The sequence below is a fragment of the Gobio gobio genome, assembly GCF_949357685.1.
Source record: "Gobio gobio genome assembly, chromosome: 19".
NCBI lineage: Eukaryota > Metazoa > Chordata > Actinopteri > Cypriniformes > Gobionidae > Gobio > Gobio gobio.
This window is the reverse complement of record NC_137112.1, coordinates 23,870,584-23,891,626: the sequence shown is the minus strand read 5'-3', so window position 1 is coordinate 23,891,626 and position 21,043 is coordinate 23,870,584. Positions and strand designations below refer to the sequence as shown.

The 21,043-nt window shown below is 38.6% G+C and overlaps 1 protein-coding gene across 1 annotated transcript; it reads left to right on the top strand.

The window, feature by feature from the left end:
• The first annotated feature begins 969 nt into the window (after positions 1-969).
• On the top strand, positions 970-20,469 carry il12rb1 (interleukin 12 receptor subunit beta 1). Its single transcript, XM_079845079.1, has 15 exons — positions 970-1,224; positions 2,981-3,107; positions 4,462-4,634; positions 4,932-5,068; positions 5,153-5,186; positions 7,302-7,442; positions 7,561-7,637; positions 7,739-7,958; positions 8,182-8,319; positions 8,418-8,516; positions 14,732-14,881; positions 15,026-15,175; positions 15,298-15,382; positions 16,601-16,676; positions 17,079-20,469. Exons 1-15 carry the CDS (start codon positions 1,170-1,172, stop codon positions 17,427-17,429), a joined length of 2,013 nt encoding a protein of 670 aa, XP_079701205.1. The 5' UTR covers positions 970-1,169; the 3' UTR covers positions 17,430-20,469.
• The last annotated feature ends 574 nt before the right edge of the window (positions 20,470-21,043 follow it).

The window sequence follows — 21,043 nt, the reverse complement described above, 5'->3', positions numbered from 1 at the left end:
ATTTTTATTTATTTATTTATTTTTTACAATTTTTTTTACAAGTGATTCACTTTTTTGACATTTGAACGGAAGTCGACATCAGAGGAAATGGATTTCACCATTTCCAAGAAACCTTTCAGTGACCTTTCTTTTTTTTTTAAACATGCAGTCATCAAAAACAAGACTTAAAAGCATCTACTTTCAATCAAAATTTGCATAAGCTCTAAAAAAAAGTTAGTGAAGTTGGAAAGTTCTTTCAGACGAACACTCAATGAACTGCTACTGCTTAACTACACAGTTACTATTAATAACTTAAGGAAGCAGTTGATATCATTGTAATAGTGGCCGCTGAGTGCGGTTAAATTGAAGCCTTCCTATTCACCTCACCCACAAACACACCTAAGAAGTGAAACTAAATCGCACTAATCATTTGACAGAAACCAGCACAGATGACTGATAACTGACGCTAAAATACATTAAGAAACAGACTAAGCAGAGATCTCAGAGAACAAAACAAAATAGTTGGCGTAAGGCATTATGAGGCATCATTACAGGTTTCATTGCTGTGATGAATGAGTGAAAGGGGATTTTTGCCATTGTCCCACTCAAATGTAAAGTAATTACATAATTAAAAATACAAATTCTGAGTTCATGAAAAGTTTTCAAGGATTTGTGTGTTAAGGAAAATGGCGCATGCTACAAATAAAATGAGGATGTAAAAATGGAGTCAGTTTCAGGAGTCAAATCCTGATTACTCTAAAGCAACACTTTACAAAAAGCCGCCCACGTTTGGGTTAATGATGATTTAGTAGGAAAGTGATCTCAATAGGATTGTACAATTAGGTTTATAATTTGATTTGTAAACAGAACCCTGAACCATCTCGCATGTTCACGTTTGAAAGTGAAGGCAAAACACAGGGGTGTAGCAGGCAAGCAAACCTGCTTTTTCTCATGAAGTAAGATGAGCCTCCCCTGCTGCTCTCGTGTTGTGGTTTGTGGTGATGCAGTAGTTTGCACCTCATTCTACCCCAGAAAGACACACAACTAGTGCGTACAAACTAGCCACTCATGTATCTAGAACACTTCCAACCCAACGGCTGTTAACGTGAACTCTGGCTACAATGATTGTCTTGAACTGGCTGTGTGATCGCATGTCTTATGAGTGAGGACCTTTCCGAACACTAGAAGCGATGGGGATGAGAGTGGCTGTTCTGTTGCTTGTTGTTTCTGTCAGTCTGACTGAAGGTACGTTTGCCTATACTCACTTTTGTCTGTCATTGCTGATGGTATCAGTGCAAACAGCACAAATACAACACCGCAGAGGAAGATGATATTGCGATTAGCTTGATAGACTTTACGGAAGTAGCAATATAGATTTCACAGGATTATGATGGTGTGTAGATTTTATCAGAGCTGTGACCTATAGGCGCCATTTGGCTAAACCACCATTAAACAACTATAAAACCACAGGATGTAATCAAATTAAAAGAACAGCTATTTAGAACAGTGTTGTTTTTACTATTACATCAATCTGATTTGAAAAGTCAAATACTTATTGAAATGTAAATAGATATGTATGTAGTCAAATGTTTGTGATAGTTATGATTTCTTAATGTTTTTTGTCTCTTGCTCTCACCAAGCCTGTATTCAAAGTTGGGGAGTATCGAAATACATGTAACTTAGTTACATATTTGTATTTCATTACGGTTACATTTTAAATGGGTGGTAATTGAATTACAGTTACATCTGAAAAGTAGTTTAGATTACTTTGTGATTTTTTGTCATTTATTTAATTTAAACATTAATGTAAACTGTAACGGGCAGTTAATGTAAACAGCAATTGGTGACTCTGACAGTCTGCAAAAGCATCCTAAGATACATTTCTGCTCATAAGTTTCATACCCCTTGCAGAATTTGCTAAATTGTAGTAATTTTAACAAAATAAGAGGGATCTGGGCTCATTTAAATCTTTTCTAAGAATTGTGAGTTTAAATCTCGAAATTCTGTGGAAAAAAAAGTCATAATTGTAAGATGCAAACTTGCATTTTGAGAGAGAAAAAAAGTCCGAATTGTGAGTTAAAAGTCGAAATTATCTTTTTTATTTTTATATTTATTGGCGGAAACAAAATGTATTAAGAGCAGGGGAGGAAAACTTTTGAACAGGATGGTGTGTAGATTTTTCTTTGTTTAAAGATCATGTTGTTTCATTTATACTGCCCTTCAGAAGCTAATAACTGAAATTAATCTAATGAAATACATTACAAATGAGTTTTTAAAGCATGTATTTTGTAATCTGTAATGAAATACATTTTAAAAGTAACCTACCAGATCCTGCCTGCATTTCATCGAACATACAGTAAAAACAGTATATACAATATTTTGAAAAAAAAAAAACTGTTTCCTATTTGAATATATTTTTAAGAATTTAATAGCAAAGCTGAATTTTCTGCATCATTACTCCAGTCTTCAGTGTCAAATGATCCTTCAGAAATCATTAAAATATTCTGAATTTGTGCTCAACTATTATCAATTGTTATTGGTGATTGTATTAATAATGTTTATTATTATCAATGTTAAAATCTTTTGTAACATTGTAAATGTCTTTACTCTAACCTACGATCGATTTAATGCATCCTTGACTAATATTAATTTATTTAAAAATGCATTTACCCCAAACTTTAAAATATAGTGTATCCTAGTTTTCAAAAAATATTAACAAAAACTCTTTTTAACATTGATAATAACAATATAAATGTTTCCTGAGCACCAAATCAGCATTTTTGAATTTCTGAAGGATCATGTGACACTGAAGACTGAAGAAATTATGATGAAAATTCAGCTTTGCTGTCACACAGTATTTCACAATATTACTGCTTTTACTATTTTTGATCAAATACATGCTGCTTTGGTGAGCATACACTTCTTTAAGAAACTTATTTGGTGAGTTACAATAGTCAAACTTACAGATTTAGTTTTTTCCATGATGTGAATGTTCTTAAAGCTGCAGGATGTATACCTACAACTAGTCCACAGTGTTACAGAAATTCAACTAAGGATGATGAGGACTTTATTTGTGAATGGGATAAGAGAAACCCTGGGGAGAATCAGACACACACTCTTTATATATGGTGAGTAACACGAACAAATCTCATTGTCTGTATAGTTATAAAACATTGTAAACCTCAGAGTTAAAGGGTTAGTTCACCCAAAAATGAAAATTCTGTCATTAATTACTCACCCTCATGTCGTTCGCGACCCGTTTGACCTCCGTTCATATTAGGAACACAAATTAAGATATTTTTGTTGAAAGCTGATGGCTGAGAAAGGCTTCAGATAGGCCTCCATTGGCATTCAGTACATTTACACTCCCAAGACCGATAAAAGGCACTTAAAACATCGTTACAAAGTCCATCTCACCACAGTGACTCTACAATAATCTTACGATGCGACGACAATAGTTTTTGTGCGCAAAAAAAATCAAAATAACACCTTTTTCCAACTTGTTACTGCCTTCCGTGTGTGCCTCCACGACGCATGCGCGAGAATATGACGCAGATCCGGCGTTCGGACAGATGACCCAGAAGCGATTTGTTTACAATCAGAGGAAGACGCGCGTGTCTAAGCTGTTGGATTCTACATTGATCGTGCTTTAGGTCTCGGCGTAGTGCTCAAAATGGGGCTTAAGTGTGCATTTCATGGATTCCCGAACCCCGGCGCTACGTCATATTCTCGCGCATGCGTCGTGGAGGCACACGCGGAAGGCAATAACAAGCTGGATAAAGGTGTTATTTTGATTTTTCGTAAGATTATTGTAGAGTCACTGTGGTGAGATGGACTTTGTAACGACATTTTAAGTGCCTTTTATCGGTCTTGGGAGTATAAGTGTACTGAATGCCAATGGAGGCCTATCTGAAGCCTTTCTCAGCCACCAGCTTTCAACAAAAATATCTTCATTTGTGTTCCGAATATGAACGGAGGTCTTACGGGTGTCGAACGACATAAGGGTGAGTAATTAATGACAGAATTTTCATTTTTGGGTGAACTAACCCTTTAAAGAATGTGTCACATATTGTAAAACAAAGCAGTACTGGGGAGACTGGGGCTAGTTGTCAAACTTTTTACTCCAGTGAATATTTCTTAGGGTGGGATTATTTTTTAAATTCAAAGGGTTAGTTCACTAAAAAAAAAAAAAAAAATGGCCATCTCACCCTCATGTCGTTTCAAGACTTTTGTTCATCTTTTGTTAAATGAAATCTAAAATATCAATTGACAGTCTATGCAACTACCACTTTGACGTTTCAAAAAGTTCATAAAGAGATTATAAAACTAATCCATATGAATCAAGCGGTTTAGTCCAAATTTTCTGAAGAGACTCGATTGATTGAATTGAGTTGCCACAATGGGACAATGAGAACAGATACAGAGACTTGAAAATGTATGTCAGTCTGCATAAATCTAACACTCAATTCCTGGTGTGTACAGGGACAGTGAAAAGAAAAGTTTTATTATGCGTGTGAACACTGGCAATCAATCGGAGAGATACATTCCCTTGGAGGAACTAATCACAAAAAGAAAGATGGACATATGGGTACAGACACAAGTGGGCAATATCACCTGCAATTCTAGCAAAATCTCAGTCATCCTTGAATGCTTGGGTAAGAACACAGTCTAAGAGATCTATTAAAGCTGTTTATATGGTGGGATCTTAAAGCAGTTGCACGTTTCTAATAAATTGGTAAATATGGTATATTATATTATTATATTATATATATTATATCATATTATATTATATGATCAATTAAATGTATATTATAATTGATTAATACATTATTTTAATATGTAGTTGCATTATAAATTATTATACATTTATTTGTAAATAATGTATTATATTATCAGCATAACATTTTGCATGGCATGTCGCCTCTAAATTTTCACTCTCATGTTGCCAACAGTCAAATACAGTAAACCTCAGATTACCAGCATGAATAGGTCAGCTGAAGTCCTGTCTCTCAAACTGGACAAACCAAAGGATAACAAAGGTGTTAAATATGAGATTAGATGGAGGGAGAGAGGCTCCGCATGGCAGAATGTAAGACATTTCAGAAAATGTGATATTTTCATATCCTGAAGTGAATCTGTTATTTTGCTAACATGATGTGTTCTGCAATTATAGGCGACCTTTGAAACTGAAGACAGCACTATCCAAGGTATGAGTCCTTTTTCTGTTGTTACAAATTATACATGTGCAGAAATAAAGTCGTTTGAGTGAGACATTGATTTGTCCTAAAAAATGAGTTAAAAACTTGATTGTTGTTGTTTAACAAATTGTACTTCTCTTTTTAAATAAAAAAAAATTCAGTGTACTTTTAAAACATTCTGTAACTCAAGTTTTAAATGTTGTTAATGGGGCTGTTGAAAAGTCAAGTCACCTTCATTTATATAGCGCTTTTCACAATATAGATTATTTCAAAGCAGCTTAACATTGATATTAGACTTAAAGGGTTAGTTCTCCCAAAAATGAAAATTCTGTCATTAATTACTTACCCTCATGTCGTTCGACACCCGTAAGACCTCCGTTTACCTTCGGAACACAAATGAAGATATTTTAGTTGAAATCCGATGGCTCAGAAAGGCCTCCATTGGCACAATGCACTTTACACTCTCAAGACCCATAAAAGATACTAAAGACGTCGTTACAAAGTCCATCTCACTACAGTGGTTCTACAATAACTTTATGAAGCGACGAGAATAGTTTTTGTGCGAAAAAAAAACCTAAATAACGACTAATATAGTGATGACGATTTCAAAACACGGCCTCATGAAGCTTCGAAGCGTTATGAATCATCGAGTCGAATCATGATTCGGATCGCGTGTCAAACCGCCAAACTGCTGAAATCACGTTACTTTTGCGGTCCAAACCGCTGAATCGACTCACTGATTCATAACGCTTCGAAGCTTCATGATGCAGTGTTTTGAAATCGGTCATCACTATATAAGTCGTTATTTAATAAAGGTCTTCTGAAGTGAAGTGGCGTGTTTGTGTAAGAAAAATATCCATATTTAAAACTTTATAGAAAAACGTTCTAAAATAACTAGCTTCCAGCGTTCAGCGGTACCGGTACACAACTCGACTAAAACTAAAAGAGTCAAGTCAAGTCACCTTTATTTATATAGTGCTTTTTACAATGCCGATTGTTTCAAAGCAGCTGCACTGTGTTAAACAGGAAATAATGCACATTTTATTTATCATATAGTGACAATGCGGGCAGATCAGTAATTTAGTTGAAAATTGAGTGTCCCCCAACTGAACAAGCCAAGCCAAAGGGGACAGTGGCAAGGAACCAAAACTCCATCAGGTGGCATAATGGAGAAAAATAAACCTTGGGAGAAACCAGGCTCAGTCGGGGTGCCAGTTCTCCTCTGGCCAGATGAGTAACCCCTGACGCGATGTATAGGAGCATCGCAAGCTTTGACGCCTGGATGTCGCGGATAGGGCTGGGCAACAAACTCAAGCCCCTCTTCTCTTATATCGAAATCCTCCGCCATTTCTCTTTAAAAATTCTCGTTTTAGACTCTAATTCATGAGCTGTGTTTTCGTCAATACGCATGCGTCAAAGGTTCAAGGGTCAAGGTTTACTCTTTCACCATATGTCGACTGTGACCGCTGGAAGCTAGTTATTTTAGTCTATAAAGTTTTAAATATGGATATTTTTCTTACACAAACACGCTCCTTCGCTTCAGAAGGCCTTTATTAACCCCCCAGGGTCGCGTGGAGCCGTTATATGATGGATAGATGCACTTTTATGGACTTAAAAATTACCCAACAATTCACTGCCATTATAAAGCTTAGAAAAGCCAGGACATTTTTAATATAACTTCTTTCAGACAAAATTGTATTCATCATATACACCTAGGATAACTTGAGGGTGAGTAAATCATGGGCTAATTTTCATTTTTGGGTGAACTAACTCTTTAATAGACACTATTTTATTAGTAGAGCTTATTTTCTAATTATTCAACTGAAGGTCAAATCAAGTGCATTCGATTATGGAATACACTGGATTATACATTGCTGTACTGCACATTTTGGCATACAGTATGTAATAAGCCATAGAGTTATTCTATTCATGCAGAAAATGTGCATACTATGTTCATACTAAATAATGGTATTAAGAATAGTATGGCAGCTATTCTTAATATAGTAATGAAAAACTAAATTACTTTTAGTTATACTAAATACATTGTTTTTGGTGTGGAATGTATGACCCCTTTAAATGATTTATGCCCAAAACATAAAAACTGACTGAGATGAATATGTCTAGTTTCCTACAAGCTACATCTACAGAAACCGACCATCTACCAGATCCAACTGAGGCGGCAGGCCAAACTGCAGCCAGATCTATGTAAAGACTCACCACATGCTCTCTGGAGTGACTGGAGCCCAGTGGTGGATGTTCCCTTAGGTTTGATTTCAGCTGTATCTGTCAATGAATGCTGCAATTTCACAGTGAAAATAAGAAGTTTTTAATAAGTAAAAGCTTCTGAAAATATTTGGTTAACAGATGTAACATCTCTATGCAGAAATCCGCCTCCCACTTGTACGCTGGGAAGAAAAAAAATGGACGAATGGTACCAGGCTTATTCATCTCACCTGGGATGTAAGTATAAGAAGAACAGAGGACATGAGAAATGTTTCTGTTTGTTGGTGTGAGATGAATGAAATTTGATTTGAATGATGGTCCAATGTCATTTTCTTTAGGAACCACCAGTTGAAGAGTCTGTTGGGGGTGTGGAGTACAAGCTGAATGTCATCGTTTGGCCATGTGAAAAACCCAAGATAAAGGAAAAGTCAACTTTGAATCGAACCTTTAAAATCTCAATAACATATTCAGAGGCCAAGATTTCCATTATTGCAACGAACAAGGTTGGAAATTCAAGTCAACAGGAGATAATCATTCCCGCTGTGAAACATCTGAGCAGTAAGTGTGCTGCAAGTGTGAACTGGGAGTGTGTGAGCTTGGGTTTTCATGTATTGTATGTGAATGAATGTCTGTGTGTGTGCACTTACAGCAGGAAGCAAGAGAAAGGTGTTGGGTTTTTGGTGAAGATTATCTTAAAGTAATTACTCATGGTACAAAAATGTGAAAAACCTTGAGAGAATTTTTTTTAAAAATGGAAACTCATGATTTTTTAAATTTTCAGACTGTGACAAGCCCTCTAAAAAGACTAAGGTTCATCAAACCTGCTTAGAATGGTACAAGCTGGAAAACGGTGAGAACCGAACAACAACTGCAGTAAACAGCTTGTTCGCCAAAAAATCGTTCAAGGACATTGAAAAAGGTAGAGACAAGTTATTCGTCCAATGTAGAGCACTATGTTCATGTGTCATATTAGCATGTGCTGCGTATGCTAACTCGCGTTTTTGGTTTTAATTACAGGAGTGGAGAAGTTTGTACGTCATTATTACTTTATTCACACCATGAGAAAGAAACATCTTCAAACTGTTGATATGTGTCCTTTTTACTCAGAACAAGGAGGTACGTTCATAAGGATGCAGCAAAAAAAAAAGTTCTGTCCGATAAGCTGATAACTTTTTATGTTATGACCAAAAAATGGCCATATAATAAATTCTTAAAATAAAACACAAAAAAATTAAATAAATAATACAAAAATTCATTATAATGTACAGTATTTTGAGATTTGATAAAATTATATTTAAGTGTTGTTAAATTATTCGCGTTTTTAAAGATTATCTTTAAGTATGTGTTACATCACAGCTAAATGTAAAATGATGGTAAATTGCACTATTAAATATCCAATATTGGACAATATATCAAGCACCTAGGCATGCAGACTGCTTCTACAAACATTTGTGAAAGAATGGGTCACTCTCAGGAGCTCAGTGAATTCAAGCATGGCATCGTGATAGGTTGCCCCCTGTGCAATAAGTCCATTCGTGACATTTCCTGGACTCTACAGAAGTGGAGACGTGGTCTCTGGAGTGATGAATCACGCTTCTCTGTCTGGCAAGCCAATGGACGAGTCTGAGTTTGCAGTTGCCAGGAGAACGGTACTTGCCTGACTACATTGTGCCAAGTATAAAGTTTAGTGGAGGGGGGATTGTGGTGTGGGGTTGTTTTTCAAGGGCTGGGCTTAGCCCCTTAATGCTTCAGCATACCAATACATTTTGGACAATTTCATGCTCCCAAATTTGTGGGAACAGATTGGGGATGGCCCCTTCTTGTTCCAACATGACTGCGCACCAGTGCACAAAACAAGGTCCATAAAGACACGGATGAGTGAGTTTGGTGTGGAGGAACTTGACTGGCCTGCACAGAGTCCCAGCCTCAACCCGATAGAACACCTTTGGGATGACTGCGAGCCAGGCCTTCTCGTCCAACATCAATGCCTGACCTCACAAATGCGCTTCTAGAAGAATGGTCAAAGGTTCCCATAAACACACTCCTAAACCTTGTGGAAAGCCTTCCCAGAAGAGTTGAAGCTGTTATAGCTGCAAAGTGTGGGCCAACTCCACATTAAACCCTACAGATTAAGAATGGGATTTCATTAAAGTTCATGTGCATGTAAAGGCAGGCGTTCAAAAACTTTTGCCAATATAGTGTATATACTTTATAAATAAAATAATAAAATCATATATCCACCTCCTGCGTCGCTCCCCTTATGTTCATAGGGCTGCCCGTCATAAGTTTGTTTACTCTCACGAAACTTTGTCTGTCCCAGCTGTTTGGTGCCATGCTTCACGCTGGCGACGTCATCGATGCAAACCACGCCCATCACAAGTTAATCTTCGATCCTTGGTCTGTGTGGACACTGTCACCTCTGCAACTGCACTAACCAGGACAACATCATTCTTGCTGCTTAACATTCGTTCATTTAATAACAAAGCCCTCCTTATCCATGATCTCATCTCAGAAAAATCACTGGATTTTGTTTGTCTTACTGAGACATGGCAGAACCAGCATGAGTTCATAACTCTCAATCAAGCCACTCCCCCAGGTTATGGATATATCCAGAAGCCTCGCAGCTTTGGCCGTGGTGGCGGGCTTGCTGTTATCCATCGTGCTGACATCTTGATCAAAGAGATCCCAGTGAATACTACCTCCTTTGAATGTGTTCACTTCATGTTGACTAGGTCCGCACAGCTACAGGTTGTTCTAAATCTACCGCCCCCCCAAAGCCTCTGCCTGCTTCCTATCTGAGCTCACTGAACTGCTTTCCACTGTATGCCCGAAATCGCCGTCTACTATCCTGCTGGGTGATTTTAACATTCATGTGGATTCCAGAAATTGTTCTCTTGCTACTGATTTTCTATCACTGCTGGACTGCCTCAGTTTTACTCAACATGTACAGGGCCCCACGCATGTCAAAGGGCACACCCTGGACCTGGTGTGCTGTGCTGGCATAACCCCCTCCAACCTACAGTGCACTGACCTGGCTGTCTCTGACCGCCATGCCATCCTATTCTGGGTCCCTGTGCCTCTCCCAAAGCAGTGCACTAAACGGCACATCACTTTCAGGAACATCAAGCGGGTGTGTACCTCCACGTTATCTGACTCCCTAGTGACCCACCTCGCCACCCACCACCCTTCCCAAACAGTGGATGACATGGTGGAACACTACAACCGTGCCCTCTCGCTCAGCCTGGACTTTGTAGCTCCTCTTACCACGTGATACGTGTCTTTCTCTCGTCCTGCTCCTTGGTTCACCCCTGAGCTCCGCAACATGAAGACCACAGGACGTAGGCTTGAGAGACGATACAAAAGATCCGGCCTCACTGTCCATCATGAAGCATTTAAAGACCACGTCACGAACTACAAAGGAGCCCTTTCTCAGGCAAAAACAAGCTATTACTCCACACTAATCAGTAACCAACAAAAACACCCCAAAATGCTCTTCTCCACCATCAACCGTCTTCTTTACCCTCCTGATGCTGCTAAACCCTCAGATGCAGCTGACCTTAGCTCCAGGTTCCTGGATTTCTTCCAGCAGAAAGTGGATACCATCCACTGGCAGCTCCAGTCTCCGGGACTCTCTCCCTGCCCCACACTGGCCCAACAGGATTTTTACCACTCAGCTGCCCGCTCACCTCAGTGCTGCCTTTCCACCTTCTCTCCACTGGATGCTGACCAAGTAAAAAAACTGGTCACCTCAGCTAAAACTTCTACTAGCTGTCTCGACCCTATGCCAACCACCCTGGTCAAGGCCTGTCTTCCCATTCTCTGCCATCCAGTAGAAAACCTCATAAATGCATCACTTGCCTCTGGAGTGGTGCCATCCAGCTTCAAAATGGCAGCAGTCATCCCCACCCTCAAAAAGCTAGGGTCAGACCCGGATGACCCCAACAACTATCGTCCAATCTCCAACCTCCCTTTTATCAGCAAAATCCTTGAAAGAGCAGTGGCTGCCCAGCTTCAACTTCACATGTCCCACCATGAGCTCTTTGAACCTTTCCAATCTGGTTTCAGAACCCACCATAGCACGGAGACTGCCCTCATTAAAATCACTAATGACCTCCTGCTTGCTGCTGACAATGGCCTCATCACCATCCTCATCCTACTTGACCTCTCTGCAGCTTTTGATACAGTCTTACATACCATCCTTCTCCGCCGCCTTTCTGAGCTCATCGGCCTCAGTGGCACAGCACTGTCCTGGTTCAGGTCCTACCTCACAGAACGGAAACAATTCATCACCCTAAATGGCTCAAACTCTGATCCAGCACCGGCCAACCATGGCGTGCCCCAGGGCTCTGTGCTTGGTCCTCTGCTGTTCACCATTTACATACTACCCCTAGGTCATATTATCCGTAAACATGGACTCAACTTCCACTGCTACGCCGATGACACTCAACTTTATATTAGCACAAACCCCTCCTCCCAACTCCCACCCACACAACTTGTCAAATGCCTGCAGGAACTCAAATCATGGATGACCACAAACCTACTCAAACTAAATAGCAAAAAGACAGAGCTCATGGTGGTGGCCCCTCCACCACTGCTCAGGAAAATTGGAGACCTGGCTCTGGTTGTGGATGGCTGCTCCATTTCCCCAACACCTGAGGTGCGCAATCTGGGTGTTATCCTGGACTCCACTCTCTCCTTCCGGTCCCATATCAAAAACATTACTAAGTCTGCCTTCTACCATCTCAGAAACATCTCACGACTCCGGCCTTCACTTACTCTTTCAGTAACTGAGACACTCATCCATGCCTTCATCACCTCCCGTCTGGACTACTGCAATGGTGTCCTGTCTGGACTGCCCACCAAGGCCCTTAGCAGACTCCAGTATGTCCAGAACTCAGCTGCCAGGGTTTTAACCCACACAAAGCCCTGGCAGCATATCACTCCCATCCTCAAACAGCTCCACTGGTTGCCAGTCAAGTCACGCATTGCCTACAAGATCCTCCTGCTCACCTACAAATCCCATGGACTCTCACCACAATACCTTACAGATCTCCTCCACCCCTTCACTCAGTCGCGTTCCCTGCGGTCCTCTGACAAGGACCTGCTGGCCACCCCCCGCACCAGGTTGCGGACTTTTGGTGACAGGGCTTTCTCTGTCAATGCTCCCACACTCTGGAACACTCTACCGCTCCATGTCCGCTCTGCCCCGTCCCTGCCCATGTTCAAAAAGCACCTCAAAACATTCCTTCTCACTAAGTCATTTGACCTCTAAGCGCTATATAAGTCTAAGTTATAATTATTATTATTATTATTATTATTATTATTATTATTATTATTATTATTATATAATCACCCAATAATACAGAGCCCCTAAAGCAGGGTTCCTCAAATCTAGCCCTGGAAGCCCACTGTCCATCAGAATTTAGCTCAAACCATGATCCTGTTACAAACACGTGCAGGCAATGAGCTCACGGAGACAAAGGAGAACAGGAAACAGGAATTTTACTATAGAACTCAGGAACACACATGAACACATCAAACATGAAACGAAAACCGACAAACACTGAGGGCAAACTGAGGATTTAAATACACAGAGCAAATGAGGATAACTAGGTGCAGGTGGTGGACAAGGCACAGGTGACTGGCATAACTAATTAACCAAACTGTGGAAAACAGAGTAATAGAAACTTAATCAAAACACACAAGATAGGGCATACATGTAACAGATCCAACTTGCAATAGTAACTGAAGACATTCACTGTAAACCCTAATGTTAAAAACAATGAATTGGTTGAGTAGGGAAAACAGGGAAAATTTGTTCAATAATTTTTTTTGTTGTTGAGTATTTCTGGGGGTTTTTTTCTTTTGAGTTCACAAAACTGACACGTTTAATAGTTTTGAGTTTTGTGAACTTGTTTCTTTTGATTCAGACTAACTTAAATGTAACTGAAACTGGGCTGGGATTTCTATTTCCCTGCATGCTTTGCAATGACAATAGAAAAGGGAGAGTAAATGCTAAACTTAAGTGTTATGTATTTATTTATTTTTTTGTGCAAGATTAATATTACGTGGGATATTTAGTAGTGTAATTTAGAAGAGTTTCTGTTATTTTGGGTTGGGGGGGGGGTGGATGGGTGACGAGTGGATCATGAGCTTGATTTGAAAACAGATAAATGCCTACTTTAAATATTCTATATTGCCGTACTAATTCGGCCATTGTTATGCTCTGCTAATGATATCAAAGTATTGTTTTATCTATTTAGTTTAAACAACAAATTTGAGATTACATGATTAGTAGTTGATTTTAGTAGCTTGCTCAAATATTTAGTTGAAAATGCATGAGTACAAAATAAAAATCTGTCAGTTCTGCTTACTTAAAGGGATAGTTCACCCAAAAATGAAAATTCTGTCATCATTTACTCACCCTCAAGTTGTTGCAAACCTGTATGAGTTTCTTTGTTCTGCTGAACACAAAAGAAGATATTTAGAAGAATGTTTGTAACCAAGCAGATAGAGCAACTATTGACTACCATAGTATTTTTTACCCTACTATGGTAGTTAATGGTTGCTCTATCTGCTTGGTTACAAACATTCTTCTAAATATCTTCTTTTGTGTTCAGCAGAACAAAGAAACTCATGCAGGTTTGGAACAACTTGAGGGTGGGTAAATGATGACAGAATTTTCATTTTTGGGTGAACTATCCTTTTAAACACTGAATTTCTTAACTTAACAATTTTGATTAACCCAAACTTATTCGGGTTTACAGTGTAGCTTGTTCAGATGTGTTTATAGGGTTGGAACCATAGACTATAAAAAAATATGGACGACGTGTCTTCGCTACCATCCACTGAAGAAAATTGAAGCAGCTAACGTCCGATTAGGATTTGGGACCCGAGTCATCGCAGTAGAGAACAGGAAGTAGACCGGCGATATCAAAAGCCCACCCACACTCTCGCAGACGCAGAAGAATCCATTATGTCGGTGTGAACCACGAGGGGTCCGATCGAGATGTTTTCACTTTTCAGGATGAGTGCGGCATGCTTGGATGGAACTAAACACTGCAGGGCAGTTGCCCCCCCAAGAAAGGAACCCAAACATTTTGAGAGTGATCACACATTTTCTTGTGGGAACGCAAAACATTTGTGACAGAATGCAAAAGTGTTGACATAATATTTCCTCCCATCTCATATTTATTCCATCACCATGTCCCTTTATAGGGGCTCCGTAAATAACCAATATAGTACTGATATGTCATGCATCCCACGAAGATCACAATATAAGATATGAATGATCTCTAATTTTCCCAATGGAATGTTTGCATTTGTTTCAGCACCTATTAAAGGTCCAGGGAATGTGAATGTGCATAGTTCTTATGTGACACATGAATCAGCTGTGGTGAGTTGGCTTTCCATTCCAGTGGCGGAGCAGCGAGGATTTCTACTGCATTATCTCATTTGGATTTCAGGACAGGGAATAACTAGTAAGGAGAAAGTTTGTAGTTTTACTGATTATCTATTCATCTATTTGCTATGAAACCTTTATGTCACAACTGTAGATAAACATGTTTTACTTATATAACCAACAGAATAATCCATTATAAACAATACTGTTCCTCTTGCTTCAGCACTTCATCATGTCCAAGCAAATGAAACCAGCTTCCCGATCAATAACCTCCACCCAGGGGTCTCTTACACTGTTTCTATAGCCGGAGAAACAATAGCTGGTAAAGGGCCGAACTCAACGGTGAACTTTGAAACACCCTCAAAAGAAATGGGTACTAAAACAGTCATTTCAGAATGAGAAATGAATATGCAGAACTGAAATTTATTATTATAAACACAATGAGGTGTGAGAATATACCTGCCAACAGCAAATGTGTTCTACCCTTTCATTCAGGCTTATCATGGCAGGACCAGACCATCCTGAGCGTCTGTGTGGTTGCCCTCTTGTGTACTATAATCTGCTCTGTAGCTGTCAGGAGGTGAGATTATCACAGATGAACTGACTGATGATGACCAGGATATGTTATGTTATATTGTACATAACCTGTAGCTTGATAAGGCATAGAGCTAGCAAAGGCCGTGAACCGTCTGACTTGATTTATTTACTTTTGATAATTACATTGAATCTTGAATTTTTTTAATCACATTGAACTAAATCACATATTGTTACAACACAATTCTTGAAATTTTGACTTTATTCTGAAAATATTGCAAATTTAATCTTGTATTACTTTGTTCTGCTTATTTTCACTTTATTCTCAAAATATTACTAATTATCTCGAATTTCTGCGACTTTACTCTCTGAATTTTCACTAGATTCTCAAAATATTTCAACTTTATTCTCATAATATTATTTATTCTTGTAATTTTGACTTTATTCTCAAAATATAAAAACCATAATCTCTTATTGCTATGATTTTATTCTCATCATTTTCACTTTATTCTCAAAAGATTACAACTTTATTCTCATAATGCTACAAAGGCATATTCATAATTTTGTCTTTATTCTCAAAATATTACAACTTTAATCTAATTTTGCTACTGCTTTATTCTTGAAATTTTACATAATATTACAACTTTGTTGGCATCATTTTGACTTTATTCTGAAAACATTTCAACTCTAATCTTACTATGACTTTATTCTCAAAACATTACAATTTATCTCATATTTCTGCGATTTTACTCTCATAATTTTCACTTGATTCTCAAAATATTTCAACTTTATTCTCAAAATACTACAAATGTATTCTTGTAATTTTGACTTTATTCCAAAAATATAACAACCTTAATCTCCTATTGCTATCACTTTATTCTCAACATATCACAGCTTTATTTTCATAATGTTACAAATGTATTTTTTGTCATTTTGACATTCTCAGTATATTACAACTGAACTTTAATCTTACATTGCTAACTATTATCATTTTCACTTTATTATCAAAATATCACAACTTTATTCAATGACTGGTAATTTTGACTTCTTCACAAAATATTATAACTTTCGTCTTGTATTGGTCGTCAATTTGACTACTACATAATACTACAACTTTATTATTGTAGTTCTGACTTTATTCTCAGAATATTACAACTTTAAAATCGTTTTGCTACAACTTTATTGTTTTACATATATTACACATTAAACACTGCTAAATGTAAATGTATTTAACTATGTCTTTAACTGCCTATTTGTTTTGCAGATTTAGGAGTAAGTTGATGCCTGAGATACCCAGTCCTGTGATCAATACAACAGAATTCATACGTACACTAGATCAGGTTAGCAACACAAACTGCTAAAGAATCGAAACCCATTTCAAATGAACAACCTCAATACTTTAAAAGGGCATGGTTTATTATGCTACACATTATTATGACCCAAATTTCGAAATCTCCCATCACAGTTAGCAGAAAAATAATCTGTGGTGAGGTCAAAAAAATCAACCACAATACGTCACATCAGTGCATTTGCAGTGACGTACCTCAAAAGCAACTATCAGACAGAGAAAAGCTATTTTGCAAAATCCTCTCACGCAGAATTGATTTACATAAACTAAAGCGTTGACCTACTTATGAAAGTGAAGCCAAATAAATGGACGGTATATTTGCAATTAAATTGATCTTATTGTGCATGATTCATCAGTGCATGTTATTCCAAATAAGACAATGTTTGTGTCACAGGACCTGAGCCAGAAGACGGAGGAAGTGCATGAATTTGTTCTCTTGCTGCGTCAAGACCTCAGCAAACCAAGCGAAAACATGACGCCTGAACAGAGCACTTTACTGAACAGCTTCGGCCTTGTCGTCTTTGAGGAGGAAGATGAGGAAGACGAGGAGGGTGAAGTTGCTGACTTGAGCTCTATGAAATCCTGTTGCTACCCGAATCCTAGTTACAGAGGACAGACGCTAAGGCTGCCAGATCCTTTCCGCACGACAGATAGCACATTAAAGGACAATGACACAGAGTCCACATACAAAAATGGCCTGTTTTTTGAAACAAGAATCCTGGAGAGTGACAAAACGTCATTATAGTCTTGTCTGGTCTTGTGCCTGACAAATAAACAACCATAAACAAACTCCTTCTATCTGCTGCATGTGTCTTCGGTACAACCAGGTGCAGACAGTAATGGTGCTTTTCTTTTCTTTTTGTTTCCTTTTCTTTAAAGTGCACCTAAGACATAGTACTGGAAATAACCCAGTTCTGAGAACAGTGTCTGATTCTCAGCAGTTACCTCGGTTGCAAACGAATCCCCACTTTAAAGCTTTGTTGTGGTCCCTGACGTCACTTTCTTGATTCTCATTATGTCTATGTATAAAGCCTACAGTTTATTGGTGTTTTTAATAATAGAGTTACAGTTAGTCTACTCAACACATACAGGTACACTATTGTTCAACAGTTTGGGTCAGTAAGATTTTTTCAAAGAAATGTATACTTTTATTCAGCAAGGATGCATTAAAATTGATCAAAAGTTACAGTAAAGACATTTATAAATGTTACCATACTGTCATATCAGGGGGTCTCCCCTCAACCACCACTAGTGTACAGCATCCACTTGGATGATGTGACGGCAGCCACAGAACAAATGTGCCTGTGCACTCACCACAAACCAGCTATGGGGGGAGAGGAGAAAGAGAATGATAGAGCCAATTGAAAGGATAGGGATTATTAGGAGGCCATGATTGCCCATTTTCCCTGCTTCTAAAGGTGATGATACATGGGGCAACTTTTTTGAGCAATGTTGCTTGGCAATGTTACAAAGGAAAGTTGCTTGGCCACTTTCCCATTGGGAATGGGCAACAAATTTCTATCTGGATACTTTAGATCGGTCATGGGCCCTGTGTCTTACCTGGTTGCCTGTTGACGGCAACATTGCCTAGTAACATTGCTCAAAAAGTTGCCCTTTGTATCATCACCATAACACATCAACTTTGACGACAAAATGTTCACTTGCTGCCTAATATATCCCACCCATTAACAGGTGTTGTGATGGAGAGATAATCAGTGTTATTCACTTCACCTGATCAGTGTACACTGATGAGCCAAAACATTATGACCAGTCACAGGTGATGTGAATATCGTTGATCATCTCCTAACAAGGCCAAAACCCCTCATGGAAGAAGAATGCCGTCATGTTTACAACCATGACAATGAGTGCTCAAAGTATGATGACCAACTAAACGCTGGATTTTCAAACGTGAAGTATGTAAAGTTCACAGCATGGAATCTTTAAAATACATCCAAGAGTTTTACACACCGGCCTATTATTGTACGTTACATTTTCACACCCTTAAACAAGATGCGGAACAAAATGAACTGTGACTGGTTGCTTTACATGTCAGTCAGACAGCCTCTGGGCAGTCCTTGGCCAATAAAAACGTCTATGGAGTCCAGACTTTCTGCCGTCAGTCTGAAGGTCTGGCCCCGCGAGACTAGGTCTGATGAGACCCGTTTTCTTTTACATCATGTGGACGGCTGTGTGCACCGGGATGCATTTTCGACGGCAAACCTGGTGAAGGGAGTGTGATGCTCTGGGCAATGTTCTGATGGAAAACCCTGGGTCCGGACATTGGACGTAAATTCGACATATGCCACCTACCTAAACATTGTTGCAGACCAGTTACAGCCCTTCGTGACAGCGTTCTCAATCCAATTGAGCATCTGTGGGATGTGCTGGACCAACAAGTTCGATCCATGGCGTCCCCACCTCGCAACCTACAGGACTTGAAGGAACTGCTGCTAACGTCTTGGTGCCAGATCCCACAGGACACCTACAGGGGTCTTGTGGAGTCCATGCAGCAGCAGGTCGGCGCTGTTTTGGCAGCAGCATATTAGGCAGGTGATCATAATGTTTTGGCTCATTGGTGTGTATATACGTATTTCTACCATGGTCTGTCTTGATTCTGATTAGCTGGAAGGTGTGCAATATAAAGACCCAAAGTCCTTATATTGTGGTGTGTATTCAGGTTTCAGGCCATGGCCCCTACATTATGAGGACATGCCGATGTCCTTATAATTCAAATCGCTAAATAAGCATAAAATAACTGACTAGTAAGGGCATTTTACTGGTCCTCGCTAGTTAAAAAAGCCTATAAATCGTCCAAAACATGTTTTTATTTATATCTAGTGTTTTGCACATGTTTCTGGGATGTGTAGGCTAAGTGTAGGGGTTGGGTTAGGTGACAGAAAATATCATGAACCTGTTATAGAATCAATTGAAGTCTATGTAATGTGTAATATAGTGAAACAAACACGTGTGTGTGTGTGTAGTGTGAATGTATAATTAAAGGGGTGGTTGATTATGATTTCACTTTTTAAACTTTAGTTAGTGTGGAATGTTGCTGTTTGAGCATAAACAATATCTGCAAAGTTTCAATGCTCAAAGTTCAAAGCAAAGGGAGATATTTTATTTTACAGAAATAGCTTTTAAAGGACTACAACAAACGGCTGGTACACAAGCTTCCTCCCGGGTTAGTGACACCACTAACCCTGAAATTTACTTAAACCCTGCCCCCGGAAACACACAACAAAGGAAGTGAGATTATCATGACAGAATATGCTAATTACTGACTTGAAGCACATCAGCTACATAAATTCATCAACTAACCATTCAGAAACATCCTGTTGCATTCTACATGTTGTCACTTCTTCTTGAGTCTCTCCATCATTGTCCAACTCTGGTATGAACATACAAGGCTGTACAGTTTCATTGCCTGTCTGTATGACGTTATCAGAGCTGCTAACTGGAGTTATTGAAGCTCCGCCCCATGAGCAGCAGCTCATTTGCATTTAAAGGAACACAAAAACGGCATGTTTTTGCTCACCCTCAAAAAGTGACAATTTTAACATGCTATATCTAAATGATCTGTGGGGTATTTTGAGCTAAAACCTCACATACACACTCTTCACAGACATCAGAGACTTATTTTACATCTTGTAAATAGGGGCAATCAACCACCCCTTTAATGTGAAACCAGATTTGATGTTTGATGCATTTACACTCAACTGTCAACTAGGGAGAGCAATTCAATCTGTCTGAAAAGGTTTTACAATGTATAAATAAACATACATCACAAACGAAGAGTCTTGGGTTTTTCCATATCATCCATAGTAACCATAGTTACTACAGTTAATGTTGCTACTGTACAACCAAGGAATAATTGTATGGGATCTATTTACATGGTTTAAGAAGTTGAGAATGAATGAACTTTTTGTCATTTTTTAAGTAACAGTGAGTGGATAATACTGAAGACCAATTCTGATACATTTAATTTACAAATATTATTTTTTAAGGGTTAAACATTTACTGAAATAACAGGTGTTTAACAACACTTATTCAACTGTATATCCTAAATAAGTGGACAGCATAAAAACTGAAAAAAGAAAATGGTTTTGTATAAAATTTTACTTACATTTTTGTTTAATATTCAAACTTTATATTCATTTTTATAAATTATTTTATTTTGTATTATCAGTGTCAGTTAATTGAGGGAGACAACAATGCTGGTGACTGAATATGAAATGTGTGAATCTATCAAAAATGAGCAGTGTTTGGTTAGAAGAACAGCATCCTGTTGCAGAGACACAAGTGAAGTGCTGCTGCCCTCTGTCTTCACAAAATACCTTTGTTTGCGATTCTGTGGTGTGG